Genomic DNA, 18,594 nt, shown 5'->3' with positions numbered 1-18,594 from the left:
AGCTTTTCCGTTAACATTTATTCTAGTTTATTATGAACAAACAATAAATTTGTTACATAATGGGGTATTCCAAAAGAGTGAATCTTAACTAAGCGTTGAAACGTAAACAGTACATAATAAAATAAAAGATGTAGATAGTGAACATATGCGCTGTATAGAGTGCAAGCAGAGCTTGTGAAAGAAAGTTATTTAATGGTTTTGTTCTGCTCATTTGTAAGCTGCGCCTTCAAAGAGTTTAAGGTTCAATTTGAAGACAAGTCTCGAGATAAAAATCGTTATTTAAATAAATATAAAGGATTACACTAGCATAATGAGAAGGCATTTTACCAGTTCTTTTATTTCTAACAATAATAATTATACTTTATTAATTCTGCGGAGATTATTGACAAGTAAGCAGTTTCTTACAGTTTTTAAAACCAAGTTTTTCTTTATGATGTGTGTAAAGATGATTCGGTAATTTAAATAACATGAGTGTAAAATTATATTTTATGTATAAACCTCGATTAACTTTTCTCACTTAGTCAACAATGTTTACATAATTTATGTTTCAAGTACTTGATGTAGTACTAACCAACCCTTTCTCTGCCGTCTGATCCGGAAAATTATTTTTAGTGCTCTACTAAAAAATTAAAATAATTTTTTAAACCTTTCAAACTTGACAGATTGTGGAATAATGTCCTCGGAAGAAATTGATATTTATCAGCCTCCCCACCACATCCAGACAAATGCTCATTGCAAGAGCATGCGAGATTACGAAGCCATGTATAAAGACTCCATCGAGAACCCAACAGACTTCTGGCACAAGATAGCTCAAACATTCTATTGGAAGAAGCTTCCCTCTCTTGAGAATTTCTCTACTTACAATTTCAACTCGAGTCGTTCACCAATCACCATAAAATGGATGTCTGACGGCATAACCAACGTCTGCTACAACGTGCTGGACAGGAATGTTTACGAAAGAAAAATAGGCGATAAAGTAGCTTTTTATTGGTCTGACTTTATTTTTTGTCTTTTTTTATTTTTATAGCTTAGCTTTTTGAATAATACTTCTTATATTATTAATTAAATAATTAATTATATTATAATTTGTTTGGGAATTTATTTTTTGACATTTTTTTTATTTTCAATTTATTTGAAATTTTAGTATGTATTTTTTATTTTCAATTTATTTGAGTTTTTAGTATGCATTTTAAATTAATTTCAAATTTTTTTAGGGAAGGTAATGACCCAAAAGATTCATCAAAAATAACATATGCTGAACTGTTGAAAGAGGTCTGCAAGTTTGCTAATGTTCTCAAGTCTAAAGGTTTGCCTGCTAGTAGAGTCAGATTTTGACTACTCTTATAATTATAAGGCATGGGTTGTATTACATAACTAATTTCAAAAAATAATTTAAATGAAAGGCCTAACGAGAGGTGACAGAGTGGCCATATACATGCCAATGATAGTAGAGTTGTTGGTGGCCATGCTGGCCTGTGCTCGACTTGGAATCATACACTCCATTGTTGTACGTCTCTCTCTTTCTTTATCTTCTATGATAATATTTTTTTCTTTTATTTTTGGTTCATCAATATGATGTTTTTGATTTGTTTACATTTTATTTATATAGCATTTACCTTTGATGATTTGTTGTTTGTGATTGATATTTTCTGTTGTCGTTTTTTATTATTATAAATGTGGCATTGTATAATATGATGTGGATGTGAAATATGTAGAACAACTGAGAAATTAACACCTTTTTTTGTTGATTGTTATTGTTATTATTATTATTAGATAGTAATAAAAATAATTATAACTTGGTGGTTTGATTAGTTTGGTGGCTACTCGAAGGAATCACTTGGTAATCGAATCCAGGCAGCTCGTGCGGCTGTCATCATAACTGCAGGTTAACCATCTGGTCCGCGTAACTAGCCAGCATACATCTTTTATTTACTTTATATTTAAGAATGGATGTTGTAGCTTTTTTTTTTATTCTCTCAAATCAGTCTTGCTAGTTTATTCCGTCCACTTTGTTATTGTTATTATTCACAGTCAGTTCATTGCTCCTGCTTATATGGCGGGTTTATTATTTTTTTATGCGTTCTATCAAACTTAATTAAGTTCTATTGGCCAAGAGATATGTTTATGATACCATTACAATACTTTGGATCATGCTAATCTAATGATAGAAAGATTTACTTTGATTTTAAATATTTACTTGTCGTATTTAGAGTTTATTAGAAAAAGCATAATGTATATAGCAAGCAAAGAAGAAGGTGGCTTACTTTATTCATTTTTAAATTCTTCATTTTTCCTATCATTTATTTCATAATAAAATTGTTCACTTAGTTAAGGGTCTCTTAGTGCCTGTACTAGTAAACACTCAAGTGTTTATTCAGCCAGTTGCTAGTTTTATGTTTTGTTTATTTATTTATCTATTTATTCATTCATTTATTCATTCATTCATTTACTTTTCATCCCTCCTTTATTCATAATTCATTTATTCATTCATTCATTTACTTTTCATCCTTCCTTTATTCATAAATTTTTCTTCCATCCATGTTATAAGTTCAGCCATAGTGGGCCAAAGTTTGGTGGGCTTGCTGGCTTGTTTGTGTCAGTTGTTAGTCTGTATGTGCAGATCAAATATTTTCTATGTTCATTGCTTTCTTTTTATACTGCATACGTAGGCTCCTGTGTGCATTCGTTTGTTTGTATAATATGTATAAATTTAGGTACGTTTGTTTGTTTATATGTATGCATGTATGTTTGTATGTATGCATATATGTTTGTATGTAAATTTGTTGCTTTGTATGTGTGTGAGTATGTATGTGTGTATGTTTGTTTGATCGTTCGTTTGTATGTATGTGTGTATGTTCGTTTGTTAGTTTGGAGGTTTCTCTGTGAACTCATTGAAGGACAGGCTGCTGCAAACAGAATCAGCACTTTTAGTTACTGCAGGTTACTCTGACTAAACTTTATAATACCGCCATCATCATCATTATTACCATCACCACTTCCTTTATCATCTTTTACATCACCATCGGTATCGCCACCATCATTATTTTTTTCAAAAAATTTAATTAATGTTAGCATCACTTATGTTTTTGGCTTGCTCCCACAGTTTGCTTCATTTATTTCTTAGTTAGTTCTTGTTTCTCTTCGGTAATGCTAGTTGATATTTTAAATTCGAATGAATTTACATTACGGCTAAATTATTAAATTCAAAAATAATTAACTGTTAGTAGACGTTTGTTTAAGTAGTTGAAAGTCTGTGTGTGTGTGTGTGTGTGTGTGTGTGTGTGTGTGTGCTTGCTTAATTTCGTGGTTATAATGTTACAATGATGATGATGATAATTGTAACATCAGCGATAATGATATTTTGTGGCGGTGATGATAATGATAATGGTCACGTGACAGATGGAACGTGGAGAGGTGACAAGTTGTTGAACATCAAGGAAGTTGCCGACGGAGCGATTGACAGCTGTGCGAGCAAGTACCTGTTACTTCCTTCCTTCATTTCAAATTCAACTTCCCGCCTCATCATTTTATAGTCCACCTTATTTGTTAATGTGCATTTCATTTCTTTATTTCATTTCTTGCCCTGTTTGATTTATTTGACTGCAATTTTTCAAAATAAAAAAAATTTCTCATCGATCAAGTGGCTTCAAAGTCGAGCATTGCATTGTCGTGAGACATGTGACAGCCAATCACAATGCGGGAGAGAATGCTGACATGGATAAGATTGGATGTCGGCCAACCAACAAGATACAAGTATTTTCATATTGTTAAAATTTTTAATTTTCAATATTCAATATATTATAAAAGTTGCTATATGATTGCATGTGACGATCGACCCCAGCCACTACAACATCGAGACCGGCTGCTCTAACCCACTGCATCATCTCGCCGCCGACAACTACTTTTTTATTAACCTGAGACAAGCAGATTACCACTGGTGTTGTTTGCTTCTCGTTCATAATTGATATTTTGTTGTTGTTCATAATTGATATTTTGTTGTTGTTCGTAATTGATATTTTAATATAACATTGCCGTTTCTTGTAAAACTGACCAGCTCTCAAAATATTTCTTCAGTTTTCATGGCAGGCCGGGCGAGACGTGTGGTACGACGATGAGATGAGTCGGGCCAGTGATATTTGTGATGTTCAGTGGATGGATGCTGAAGATCCATTATTCATCCTCTACACGAGGTCAAAGTTTAAGAAATCGATCACAAGCTTTTACCAAAATAACAATTGACCAATCGTAACCAATCATTCAACAAATTGCAACCAATCATTTGACGAATTGCAGCGGTTCAACTGGTCGACCAAAAGGGATAATGCACAGCCAGGCGGGTTACATGGTGTACGTGGCGACCACATTCAAATACGTCTTCGATTACAAAGAGGACGATGTTTACTTCTGCACTGCGGACATCGGCTGGATCACTGGACATTCGTACGTCTGCTACGGACCCATGGCCAATGGAGCAACTAGTGTCATAGTGAGATATCTTTCCCTCTTGTTTGACGTTTTCATCGTTCAGATTGTAGATGATGATGGAATGGAAGGATGGTATGACGTTGAAATGATTATGGTGACTATGATGAAATGTAAATGGCGGCGAAAATGGTTATCAAAAATAATTACATGATGATGATGATGACGACGATGACGAGATGAGAATGGTGATGAAATGATGATCAAATGTTGCTCCCAGTTTGAAGGTGTTCCATTTTTTCCTGACAGTAGCAGATACTGGCAGATAGTCGAGAAGTACAAGGTCTGTCCGGCATTCACTATTCATTAAAAACATTGCCATCATAGTTATTATCATTCACAACACTAACAACGTCTTCATTCTTTTCAGCAAAATTGACAAGTGTTTTTTAGCATATAAATATTTTCCAACCAACCGCCGCACCTCCACCGCCAACAGGTGAACAAATTCTACACAGCACCTACGGCCATCAGAGCTCTAATGAAATTCGGCGACGATTTTGTCACACGGTACGTCCTTACACACGCGCACACACACGCGCGCGCGCAAACTCACACGCGCAAACACACCCACGCTTAGAAACAAATACACACGCAGTTGCGACCGTTCATCTCTCGAGATCCTGGGCAGTGTTGGTGAGCCAATCAACAGTGAGGCATGGTTGTGGTACCACAACGTGGTCGGGGCAGGCAGGTGCGCCATTGTTGATACTTTCTGGCAGACTGAAACTGTTAGTTAGCCTCGTGTTGCTTGTGTGATTGTTATAAAAGTTGAGTGTATGTTTTACAGTTTGTCGTGAAATTTCTGTGTCACAATGTTCGCATTGATATATCTTATATTAGGGAGGTCACTTGATCACTCCGCTGCCTGGAGCCACACCGACCAAACCCGGATCGGCTGTTAGTTAACAAATTAATCCAGTATTCACTAGTTATCATCCAACAATAAAATGTAAAAGTTAAATCTAATTGAATTTAAATTAACGTTAAAAATGAAAGTGGAATAAGAATGATTCAATTACAGACGTTTCCATTTTTTGGCGTGGAGCCTGTGCTGTTGAGTGAGGATGGTCACGTGATTGAAGGTCAAGGAGAAGGCCATCTGGTTCGTTTCTCTCAGTTTTATCATTAGCCTCGTGATAAACTCAGCAACACACACAAACAACACACAAAAACAACAACACAAACAACAACACACACACACAACAACACAAACAACAACACATACACAGGCATTCAAGAGACCCTGGCCAGGAATGATGAGAGCGATCTACGAAAATTATTCCCAATTTGTTTCTTCGTATTTCAAAAAGTTTCCTGGATATTATGCATGTGGTGATGGTTGGTGCTGATATGATAATGAGATGTCAATGATAATAAGCATGCTATGATACTAATGATTAGAAACCTAATACTGTAATATTTGATAATGGCTTATGATGTTTTCAATAAATAATCAACAATGGAATGTTTTCATAAAAGATTCATTGTACTTATCCTGGCACATTTATCATCTTCGTCGTTATCGTGTTCATCATCGCTTTCATCTTCATCTCCGTCACTGCTATCATCATCTTCATCATCGTTAGGAGCCAGGAGAGACAAGGATGGATATCTGTGGATAACAGGTAAGTTCTTCGGCCTTATTAATTGGATCAAAGCAGTGATGTTATGGTATACACGCATGCATGCAAATGAAATGTACGCTAGGTCGTATAGACGACATGTTGAACGTCAGTGGTCACCTGATCAGCACTGCAGAGGTCGAATCCGTACTCGCCCACCACCCCTCCATCATCGAGTCTGCCGTCGTCGCGAAACCTCATAAGGTCAAGGGCGAGTGCCTCTACTGCTTCGTCACCCTCAAGAACGTTAGTACAGCTGTAGTAATAATAGTTTATATAGCACTGTATACAATCTACTGAGAAGCCATTTGCAATATTATAATTTGAGAATTGACTGCAAGGAAAAGTTGCAGTTATAATGAATTTCTTAACTAAATTATTCTATTTTATAAATGAATGAATGGCCGAGTTTGAATGTTGATTCAAAAATAATTTGGAAACATACTTGTTTTCGATTTAATTATTTTTATTATTTCATTCTTCCAGTCATTCCTCTATTTTAAATTTGTGTGTGAACTCTGTGATTGTGCCTTTGAGAAACATTTTTTAAGTGGCGCTGTATTATGTTTTCTGTAATAATAATAATAAGATGATAATAGTGGCATTGCTGAAGTAATGGTGTAACATTTAATTATACATGCCTACCATAATCTTTTTACAGGGAGAAAAATTTGACAAGGAATTAGTTGCTTCAATTAAAAATCTAGGTAAACTTTCACCATTTTTATTCATGTTAACCGCTGTCATCCTACTCATGTTTGCAACGCCATCTGCATCATCGGTACCGGCACATGATTCAAACAACAACCCCAACAACAATCACATCGGCGCCATCAACTTAACAATCTAAACAACCATTTCAGTTCGAGTAAAGATGGCTCCATTTGCACAACCCGATTACATTCAAGAGGCACCAAGTCTGCCGAAGACGAGGTCGGGAAAAATTATGCGAAGGATTTTGAGGATGGTTGCCGTCGGGGACCGAAACATTGGAGACACTTCAACGCTGGCCGACGAGTCGGTTATCGAAGAACTTTTTAGGCTGAGAGTTGAATGATCGATGGTTTAGTTTTTCCAACACATGATTGGACGGTGCCGTATAATTGATTGTGATTGGACAATTGCTGTACGGATAATGATTGTGATTGGATGGTTGGTCAGTCCATTGATTGAACAATTTGGTTCATGTCTGAAAGTTTCGTTCTTGAGACTTTTAATGACGGTGGTGGCAGTAATCTTGGTGGTGAAATGTTAATTTATAATTTAAAACACCTAATTTATTGTAACTAAAAAGAATTTTGCAATACGATTGTGCTGGATTCTAGAAGCAAAAGTAATGTTTTCTGGTAATGTTTTAATTGCCATTTATTCTCATTTCTTGTTGGTAGTTATAGCGACATAGCAGTGATAGCAGCGGTAGACTCAATATTATTTCTTCTGACCCACTAACGGTAAACATTCACAATTTTTAAAAACTGGTACGCTCGTCTCATTCACATCAGTTTTTTTTATGGACTGTCATTCTTATTATTACTGCTATTATCATTGTTGTTGTTATTTAATGTCATATATTTATTTTTTATGCTACTAACGTAAATTTGATCATCTCATTCCATCAACGTCGTCTCTACTATATTACCATTTATTATTATTATTTTCGTTGTGATATTTCGGTTTTGTCCTACAAGGCATAATAATAGCAACATTGTCTGCCGTTTTTAACCGATCCTTATTAGTGTGACGAATCTTTTACAGCGTACGTCGATTTTTGAATGAACATGAAGCACCCACTCCCCATCACGGTAGGCAGTTTATTGTAAACACGACTTGCACTAGTCGAAATGTATTTTGGAAAACAACTCTTTACCACCATCTTGTTTACGCGCAAAGCAAACACATACGAAGAAAGAAGCAAATTTCCAAACATTCCTCGCGAGTCGCATGTTGTATTGTTGCATGTAATGTTGCGTAGGTATGCAGTTTACAGAAAGTAGTCGTTAATAATTAATGTTCTATCGAATGCGAGTTATATAATGAATGTGATGCAGACGTTAAAAGCGAACCAAATAACTATTTAGGCCTGGCCAACTGTCTCTATTTTTAATCATCTTTTCATTCACATTATGATAATTTTGTAGCTGCGAAATTTAAAATTCAATAAACCAGTATTTTACATCATTTAATCAAACGTTTGACTTAAACAAAAGGTGACAAATAAACAACATATGCAAACGTGTTGAGTCTCATACCCAACTTTTCAAACACTGCCATGTTCTGTAATAAAATTCACTTTTGAACAGAGCAATCGTCAGCAGTGACAGTAAAGAGACTTTAAGAAATCTGCTTAGAGGCGGAAACCTAATGTCTTTCATTTTTTTCTTGATAGTTATCATTGATGATGTCACCGCTGTCATTAATTTTGTTGTGATAGTGGTGGTGCTAGACGGGCGGAGAACCTGAGACATGAGGAAGTGCTTGCCTGTGCTCGTTATGCGTACCTTCATCATACGGCCCATCCAATCGCCATCCTTGCCAACCAGCACCTTGGAGCGTAAGACATTATTAACATATCAGTGTCAGTCATGCTGTTGTTATTCATTTTAATTTATCGTTCTACCACATACGGCTTTATCCAAGAATAAACAACTACATTGAAAATAATACACTCCAGTGGCCTATTATAATTTAATTAATCAATTTGACGACATAATTGGCAACAGTTGGGTATGACTAATCACCATGCCACCGACAGACAAGAAACTACCTGATCATAAGATTTGTTATGGCCTACATAATATCGCCCATCAGTCGAATGTTCAGTTACCAACACATCCTGCACCTCACCTATCTTTTGCAGAGGTAGAAAAAGATGATGATGGACCGAATTAAGAAATGAACCAAATGACTGAAAATCACGCCATCTTTTCGAAAAGTGTTTAACGAGTAGATAGAATATTGATTAAATAAATTCCTAATTTTATCATCATCAACATCACAATCATCACCATCATCCAGATGAGCACCTTGTGATCGTACGTGGTGTAGGAATTGAACAAGTCCGATACAATCTTCGTCCTCCTTTTCACCTGGTCGTACGTTCAACGTTTAATTACAATACTACAATAACAAACATGATGATGATGAGTGAAGTTATCAGTGGTCATTTAAAAATGGTGAAGAAAACTTGACAACAAAAACATGATGACGCAAAATAAAATGTCACCGAAGACTCAACAATAATTAAAGACAAAAGCATCAGGACTTAAGATGTGATAAATTAAATGTTTGTTGATCATTTCATGTGCTTGTTAAATGGATCACCTCCGTTGTTGGGATCTTCTCCATTTTGGCAGCCAACGTTCCGGGCCGAGGAAAAAATTGATTGATGAAGAGGCTTGGAAACTTGAAGGCTTCTATCAGCTTCAAAGTTTCTTTCAGGTCCTGTAGTTGCCAACATCATATTCTCATCAACATCAGCAGCAGCAACATAACAACCATATTCATTATCACCACCATCATCATCTTCGTCATAAGATACAGACTTCTTCAGTTTCAGCCGGGAAGCCACAGATGACATCAGTTGCTATGGTTACATCAGGAACTCTGTAAAAATGTGGTTGTAACGATTACGATGTTGTTTCAATAATGAAGAACAGAGGATCATCTAACTTTACGATGCGTTCATTATGGATTAACAATAAAGCACCAAAAGAAATCAACAAACTTCATTTTAATGTACTGAACGAGTTTCACGAAATCTTCCACTGAATATTCCCTCCGCATGCTGGTTAGGACAGCATCGGATCCAGACTGAACAGGAATGTGCAGAAATGAATAAACTCTGGGATGGCACAAGATGGCGCAAATATCCTGCACATGTAGATTACTTTTAAGCTGCTATTATACTAAATTATTTTAAATTGAATTCATTTTATTAGGCCTCCACCATTTAGCTAGAACACTAGGTAACTTGGTTTCAATTCAACTACCATCAAACAAACTTAAAACTCTTGGTGTAACCTTAGATAAAAAAAAAACCTTCTTTCTCTAATTATATCACCTCAATAGCAAAAATTTGTAATGACAACATACGCCAAATACGATACATCAGACAGTTCTTATCAACTGAGCTAGCCGAAAATTTAGCGCAATGCGTGGTATTTTTAAAATTGGATGGATTATTGCAATTCAATAACGTTTGGCATACCTAAGAAGTAGGAAACATGCCTTCACAGAATAACGAACCGCGACACACCAATGAGCCATCACGTATCGTCAACCTTACTTAAACTCCACTGGCTTCCCCTACTTTTTTGCATCCTTACGGAATTGCTATCATCTTCTTCAAACTCCATTTAACACGTTCGCCAGTTTATCTCAACAGCCTACCACAGCAAGCAACAAAAAACTTTTTGATCTTCCACATCTCCATTTTTTCTACAACAAAAACAACAAACATTGCAAAGAAGCTTTTTGATATACTATTCCACACATCTGGAACCTGCTTCTAACCAAACGTCATAAACTGCACCACTCTTCAACATTTCAAGTCGTTTTTAAAAAGTCATTTTACTTAAAAGATGCTTTTTGGAAACGCAATTAACTTAATTTATTAGTTAATTCATTAATGTCGATGCCAAAGGTGTCTCGATCGCTAACCACGACGCTTTATAAATCATTGCTATTATTAAATTTATGAATTTAGCTTAGTTTCAATAATGGCAATTCGTTTCTTTATCTAAATATTCTTCCACCTAATCAGTTTAATTCTTCTAACCTATAATCCATCCATTTATAAACACATTCATTCATCCAATTCATCCATCCATCTATGCACCTCAACATGTTCGGAAATGTATGGTGGGTTGGTCATTCCCAATCTGACCATGCAGGGCTCAGGAACAACTTCCAACAACCTCCACAACAACTGAGGCAGACTCACCCCAATGTCCCTACCGTAAGCTCCCAGGTCTTCTGATGTCAACCACAACTCTACGACACCCTCTGTAGAATCAAAATTATTCAAGTTATAAAAAGTTAAAGAGAAAAAACAAATTAATAAATAACTATGAAAGCATAATTATTAAAAATGAAGTAAACAATAAATAAATGATCGATTCATTCTGAATTAATTATTATCAAACTCCACGAATGACCGGCGACATGCATCATCACCCCAACAACCTTTGAATGACTGGACAGCCCTCTCTATAATATCATCAATAGAGTAGCTACCTAACTCTCCTCTAGCATGCTTTGTCTTGCAGTATGTACATTGGTTAAGACATCTGTCACATTTAATAAAAACTGTCAACTACTTAAATGATAAATTGGAGTTAGTAATTTGTGTAATATATATATTTTAAAAGCTTACATTAAATAAACACACAAAATCCAAACAATTTAAAGGTATTATTGATTTGAATTATTAGATATGCAATGACCCAGTGTTTATGGCAATGATTTCCACAAGTGGGTTTTTTCTTATTTTAGGCAAAGATAGTGAAGCTCCACCACCTTTTCGGCCATCAATTTTTTTCTTCTGCATCAGTTGAACTGTGTGGCCTTGGCATTGTGTGTATTAAATGGACAGGCATAAACTTTTGTTGTATGGTGCACAGATGCATGATATATGAATATATTTGGAATGTACAATGTACATTATACAAAGGTTCATGTAAATGAGTGATACATGTTATCGGAGGCATGACATAAGAATGCTTAATATATTGATGCATCAATATAGTAAGATACAGTAAGATCAGATTTAAAACACCTTTAAATGTTTCCTCAACAACTTCAACAATTCGCTCAATCTGTTGAACGCCAATGATACTCAAACCCTGGAAAAACATCATAAAAACATCTTTAATGTAATAATGTGTCACCTAATCAATCAATCTTCGTTTTGCGTCCAGAGACCCGGTTTCCCGAGGTAGGATGATTCACCTATCTAATTTTAATACAGGCATATAACTTTATGCAGATATAGGTACAGTCACCTCCATACATGCAAAGGTCACAACATTCATTAATTACTAAGAAAACAAACAGATGGACAGTGACAACATTAATTATAACTCATTCAACCTGAATGTAAGCAGATTTGGGTTGACCCTGAGGTACACAGCCAGCCAGCACAATGTGCTTATTTAACTTGCGAGCTTGTTCAATTTCATTTCTAAAATGATCTTCTGATGGATTCTTTACTGTGCAACTGTTTAGCAGCCACATGTCGGCTAACAATTTGTCGTCTAAAAAATTAGGAATTAGAATGAGGTACAAAATTGTATATAGTTGCTTAAAATTGTATCTTATACAACTTATAAAGAAAAAAAAATATGAATAATGGCAGAACGCATTTCCAAAAACAACACTTTATAACAAGAAAGAATCATTATTCAACAGCATCATCAAATCAATAACCATAATGCATTGAAATTAAACAGAACGTAACACAGACCAGTGATTAAATAACCATGGGCAGACAACTGACCAGCCATATATTCACTATCTGAATTGTTGTGACTACAACCCCATGTCTTCAGGTATATCTTCTGGCTGCCTGCATGATATCAATTATTTGAATCAGTTTCATTTGCAACCTAACATATTATTATACGTCCTAACAGGTCTTTGGACGCAAAATGAAGATTGATTGATTAATTTGTGTTATTTTATCTTCTATGTTGACGTTATTAATAATTGGTTTCAATGAAATTTGATTCACATCAAACATTGATTCACACCACACAGCCAGGTCAGTAGGACAAAATGAGAATAAATAAAAAATAATATATTTATAATTTATATTAGTAGCTGAAAGCAGATAACTGATAAAGTCTTGGAAATATAATATGAACCTGAAATGATACTGTCTCCTATGGGAGGTTGATAATCATCTATTGCACTTGTCAATTTGTTTTTGCTTTGAATTTTTTTCCTTCTTTCTGGTTTTGGAAAAATGAATTTTCTCTCTATTCTTTCATTAACAACTTCATCATGATCATTGCTCATCAAATCTTCAATATCGTCAATTAAAACGTCTTCCATCTTCCTTAACTTAATTTTAATTCAGTAATAACTGTTAAGCAAACAAATTTTTTAAATAAATTAGAAAATAATCACAAAAATAGTTTTAATTTAAATGACGATAAAGAAAATACATTCACGCCGAACGTCTACTGACTACCAATCAAGCTCATTAGACGTCTTCAACTTAGTTTAATATACATGCATATATATTATATATATATATGTTAGAGCAAGGGGAGGCCTATCTGTATATTGATACAACACTTTCTTAAGGGTTGAAGCAGGGATATGCAAAGAATTTCAATTTTTAAACTTTTAATTATTTTCGATAATGTCGATTTTTTTTTAAATTTATACTAAATAAAAGTAATTAATTACTACATTGAATAATAATTAAAAAAAATTAAAATTTTAACATTTTAAATAAAAGCAATTTTCATGTTTTCGCTTCCTCTTAACTCGTGTTAAACACTCTTTTGCTAAATCTGCTTACTCTCTACCTACTCTCTCTACTTCCCATCACTTACGAAGTTCAGAGCGGATCTCAAGACCCATCTGTTTGTAAAATTCATTGAGGAGCGCTGTTGAACATCGCCAAAAAAGCGCTTTACAAGCTAAATGATTGATTGATTGATTCCATAATTAGTAAATATATGATCGTAACTTTTGACTCGAACGATAAAAAATCACCCTTACACTCCCCTTCGGAAGTAAGCTCCTTGTTCGACCGTTGAAAGTGAGCGAAGGCCGTTATGTATCAAACAGTATCTTATTGAATATCATAAAATGTATTGTATCATAAAATGAATGAAGATACTTTTTCGAAAATTAAAAAAATTTTCAATTTGATTTCATTGCGATATCGATGATGATGATTGTGACCTGACCAATTAAAAAACATCAAATAAAATTTATTAAATAGGATGGGTAATTCGTAGAGAAATCTTTGGAGGAAATGATATCATGTTAACAGTAGTTATTTTACTGCATGGTAGATAATCAGCCGGTATAAAGGTTGTACTCACTCAATTCTTATCAAATAAACTTAACCAAATATCATACTCAGGCAGAACTAAATAAAGAAATAGATAGATAGATATATTACATTTGTAATATTGTATTTAGTTCAATATTGTATTTACACATTCAAATTGTACAATGATGTTATGGTGTAGTCTCAAAGAAAAATTTAAACTTTTTAATATATACTAGTTACTTTTATCAACAGTTTAAAATAATTTTCAATTTGATTTCATCGCGATATCGATAATGATTTTTGCGAACTGTCTAATTAAAAAGCATCAAAGAAAATATTTAAAATAGGATGGAGAATTTGTTATATTGGGATATTCGTATATAAAGCGAGCAAAATTTTAATATAAAAGCGCTTATAAATCTACGCATATTGGCTCAGCTTGGCTTGGCTCGGCTTGGAATCGGATGATAAGCAAACTATTTTGAATTTTCCCAGTAAAATTTTAACAGCGTGCGTACATATATAGCACTGATTGCATTTTGCTTTTATAATGAATTTGTATACTATATATTAATATATATGAAGCGAGCAAAATTTTAACATAAAAGCGCTTAGAAATTTACGAATATTGGCTCAGCTTGGTTTGGCTCGGCTTGGAATTGGATGTTAAGCAAGGTGTGGTCTCAAACTATTTTGAATTCTCCCCAAAAAATTTAAACTGCGTGTGTACATGTATAGCATTGATTATTATTGCTTTTATAATGAATTTATATTATACTGATGTGAATGATGAAAATGTATGGTTGAAACGAGTATAAATAGGTGCTGAGACAACATGAAAATCAGATCAAGCATTCTGCTTCGCTTGAAGCAGTCTGTTTGATCTCATTTATTTTATTTTTATAATTTTTTTATTTTTATTTTTTTTATTATATAGAGTTATATATGTTGCCTGTGGTTTGTGTGTGGTATTTTTTTATATTTTAGGTGGGCTCTTTAGCGGTTGCTCAAACACACATACATACATAATGTTTGTTTGTGTGGTAGTATTTTATGTTCTGTTTTACTCTTTTTTTTCTTCCTTCATGAGTTTTGAGTTAAGTTAATGAAACATAGGTAGGTGAGATTAAAAATTAATTTATTATATAGGTAGGCTAGGGCATAAGGTAATTTAGTTATATAGGTAGGTTAGGGACTTCTATTCTTTTACTCTACTTGGTGGTGAGTTTTTTGTTTTTCGTTTTTTTGGTTTTGTTTCACACCATACATATAACAGGTACGGGGTGGTTCCTGGTTTTAGTGGGATTTTTGTTGATTGAATGTGGTAGTATGCATGGTTATATAGAATTATATAGAGTTATATAGAGTTATATAGAGTTTGCGCGGCTATATAGAGTTATATAGAGTTTGCGCGGCTATATAGAGTTATATAGAGTTTGCGCGGCTATATAGAGTTATATAGAGTTATATAGAGTTTGCGCGGCTATATAGAGTTATATAGAGTTATATAGAGTTTGCGCGGCTATATAGAGTTATATAGAGTTTACGCGGCTATATAGAGTTATATAGAGTTATATAGAGTTTGCGCGGCTATATAGAGTTATATAGAGTTATATAGAGTTATATAGAGTTTGCGCGGCTATATAGAGTTATAAAGAGTTTGCGCGGCTATATAGAGTTATAAAGAGTTTGCGCGGCTATATAGAGTTATATAGAGTTTGCGCGGCTATATAGAGTTATATAGAGTTTGCGCGGCTATATAGAGTTATATAGAGTTTGCGCGGCTATATAGAGTTATATAGAGTTTGCGCGGCTATATAGAGTTATATAGAGTAATATAGAGTTTGCGCGGCTATATAGAGTTATATAGAGTAATATAGAGTTTGCGCGGCTATATAGAGTTATATAGAGTTTGCGCGGCTATATAGAGTTATATAGAGTTATATAGAGTTTGCGCGGCTATATAGAGTTATATAGAGTTTGCGCGGCTATATAGAGTTATATAGAGTTTGCGCGGCTATATAGAGTTTGCGCGGCTATATAGAGTTATATAGAGTTTGCGCGGCTATATAGAGTTATAGAGTTGTATGTTTGTCTGTGGTTTGTGTGTTTGTATGTGGTATTTTTTTTATTTTAGGTGGGTTCTTTAGCGGTTGCTCATACATGCATTACATACATCATGTTTGTTTGTGTGGTAATATTTTATGTTCAGTTTTACTCCTTTTTCTCTTTCTTCATGAGTCTTAGTTAAGTTAGTAAAACATAGGTAGGTGAGATTAAAAATTAATTTATTATATAGGTAGGCTAGGGCATAAGGTAATTTAATTACATAGGTAGGTTAGGGACTTCTATTCTTTTACTTTACTTTGTGGTGTGTTTTTCGTTTTGTGTTTTTGTTTTGTTTCACACCATACATTCAACAGGTACGCGGTGGTTCCTGGTTTTAGTGGGATTTTTATTTATTGATTGTAATATATATTTTTATTCCTACAGGACTTACTCTCTACGATTTAGTCTTTCTTTCTTTTTTACCATTTTTATTTATTTAAGATGCGTCATTCAGCACACCTACTCAAACACACGCATTATATTAGATAACTATATAGGTAAGTTAGATAGGGGTAATTTTAATTGTAGGTAGGATAGATAGGAAGCATCCAACACTAATGTCGTTGAATAGGTAGGCGCGTAAGTTTATCGCTTCTATTTTTTCTTGCACCTACATTACACGCATCAGCGTACACACACGCAAGTACAGACATAAACACATGTATTAGTTTCTGAGCGTAATTTTATTTTCATTACACATTTTAACTTATTATTACTAAGGTTGAGAGCAATTTAATTTCATAGGTAGTTAAGGGCAATAATGTAATTCTAGGAACAATCTTGTAATGTAAATTAAATGTTGTAAGTGTATCGATAGGTAGGTTAATTATTAAGTTTAAATTATTATTATTAGGTTGGAGCCCAAGGCATTATGTAGGTGGTGGGGTGGGGCCGATTGGCGAATGAATTGGGCTCTTGAGCTTTGTAATTTTAGGTAAGCTAAGGCCGTAATGTAATGAATAGGTAAGTTAAGGCTACGTTGTACACACATACTCATTAATAGATTTAGGGTTTAAGTTTTACATTTTTTTTACTAAGTTGGAGTCCAAGGCATTATGTAGGTGGTGGGGTGGGGCCGATAGGCGAATGAATTGGGCTCTTGAGTTTTATAATTTTAGGTAAGCTAGGGCTTAATTGTAATGAATAGGTAAGTTGAGGCTTATACGTTATTAGCTAAGGCACCTGAATAGGTAGATAGGATTATTTATATATAACTAATTTGAGACGCGTGCACTTATTATTAACCCCCTCATGAACGGCTGCCTTGACGTGGCGAGGGGGCTTCTCACTAAATGCCGTTCACTTTTTTTAATTCTTCTGTTTAGAAAGTTCTATAATAATTTAAGACGTAAGTTTATCGCTTCTATTTTTTCTTGCACCTACATTACACGCATCAGCGTATTACACACTCACACAAATACATACATAAACACATGTATTAGTTTCTGAGCGTAATTTTATTTTCATAACACATTTTAACTTAATATTACTAAGGTTGAGAGTAATTTAATTTCATAGGTAGTTAAGGGCAATAATGTTATTCTAGGAACAATCTTGTGATGTAAATTTTTCATCTAATTTCTATTTTCTTTATCATTAATTAAATAATATTTTTAATAATAATGATAAATATACTGTTAAAATTATCACTGATAATGCGAACAAATTGTTAGAAGGGCTAAAAAATTGTTTTCTTTGTCTTTTTTTGTTTAAATAATAAATAAAACAATTGCACATGACTTAGTTCTTTAATTATTTAAGACTTACGCCTTAAATTATTATAAAACTTAAAGACTTACGTCTTAAATTATTATACACATACACATGTAAGTTAAAAACATACATACATACATACGTACACACACACAAACACAAACACACACATACATACATGCATGCATGCACTTGCTGTTATATTGTCGTAATTTGTCCATTCTTCTTCATTTTTCCTACTTTTGTAACATAAAACCAAAAATATAATGTGTAATATGAGCAGTGTTAACAGCCGATAGATAAGCTAGGGATTGTAAAATAAAGTAAAAACGCTAAAATATGTTAAATAAAATACTTGAAACATGTAAAATTCCTAAAACGTAGAAATACAAAATTGTTGGTGAGTTGAGTTAATGATTATAAATAAGCTAGGGTCCTGAGAGTAATTGTACGTAATTGTAGGTAGGTGACTGACTACATTCTTGCAACTTCTTTTTTGTTTTGTGTGATGTGTTGGTTTGTTTTTGCTTCTTAGCACCACACCAACAAAACAAACTACATTTTATTATCGTCGTCGCCTTAAATTTTACCTTTTTGAACAATCTTTTTAGTAATGTCTATTTATTTATTTATTAATTGTTGACTGGTTTCTAG

The 18,594-nt window shown here is 34.0% G+C and overlaps 2 protein-coding genes across 2 annotated transcripts; one reads left to right on the top strand and one right to left on the bottom strand.

The window, feature by feature from the left end:
• The first annotated feature begins 544 nt into the window (after nucleotides 1–544).
• HELRODRAFT_102882 (hypothetical protein) lies at nucleotides 545–8,285 on the top strand. The gene is made up of 20 exons (XM_009028701.1): nucleotides 545–990; nucleotides 1,215–1,306; nucleotides 1,404–1,507; nucleotides 1,813–1,885; nucleotides 3,400–3,474; nucleotides 3,641–3,753; nucleotides 4,075–4,190; nucleotides 4,294–4,486; nucleotides 4,703–4,765; nucleotides 4,922–4,992; nucleotides 5,081–5,213; nucleotides 5,326–5,382; nucleotides 5,507–5,587; nucleotides 5,715–5,823; nucleotides 6,072–6,110; nucleotides 6,193–6,353; nucleotides 6,769–6,814; nucleotides 6,971–7,757; nucleotides 7,779–7,811; nucleotides 7,835–8,285. The coding sequence occupies exons 1-18, from the start codon at nucleotides 674–676 to the stop codon at nucleotides 7,162–7,164; spliced, it is 2,037 nt and encodes a 678-aa protein (XP_009026949.1). The 5' UTR covers nucleotides 545–673; the 3' UTR covers nucleotides 7,165–7,757; nucleotides 7,779–7,811; nucleotides 7,835–8,285.
• A 65-nt stretch (nucleotides 8,286–8,350) lies between these two features.
• HELRODRAFT_157739 (hypothetical protein) lies at nucleotides 8,351–13,160 on the bottom strand (the record flags this gene model as incomplete). The annotated part of the gene is made up of 13 exons (XM_009028700.1): nucleotides 8,351–8,650; nucleotides 8,872–8,955; nucleotides 9,131–9,193; nucleotides 9,429–9,548; nucleotides 9,650–9,710; nucleotides 9,832–9,977; nucleotides 10,945–11,111; nucleotides 11,292–11,395; nucleotides 11,552–11,672; nucleotides 11,884–11,950; nucleotides 12,198–12,361; nucleotides 12,571–12,672; nucleotides 12,971–13,160. 13 exons carry the CDS (start codon nucleotides 13,158–13,160, stop codon nucleotides 8,351–8,353), a joined length of 1,689 nt encoding a protein of 562 aa, XP_009026948.1.
• Between the last annotated feature and the right edge of the window lie 5,434 nt (nucleotides 13,161–18,594).

Source organism: Helobdella robusta (assembly GCF_000326865.2).
Source record: "Helobdella robusta unplaced genomic scaffold HELROscaffold_57, whole genome shotgun sequence".
NCBI classification, from domain to species: Eukaryota; Metazoa; Annelida; class Clitellata; order Rhynchobdellida; family Glossiphoniidae; genus Helobdella; species Helobdella robusta.
Note: the sequence above shows the minus strand (reverse complement) of the source record. Positions and strands in the feature narration are given on the sequence as shown.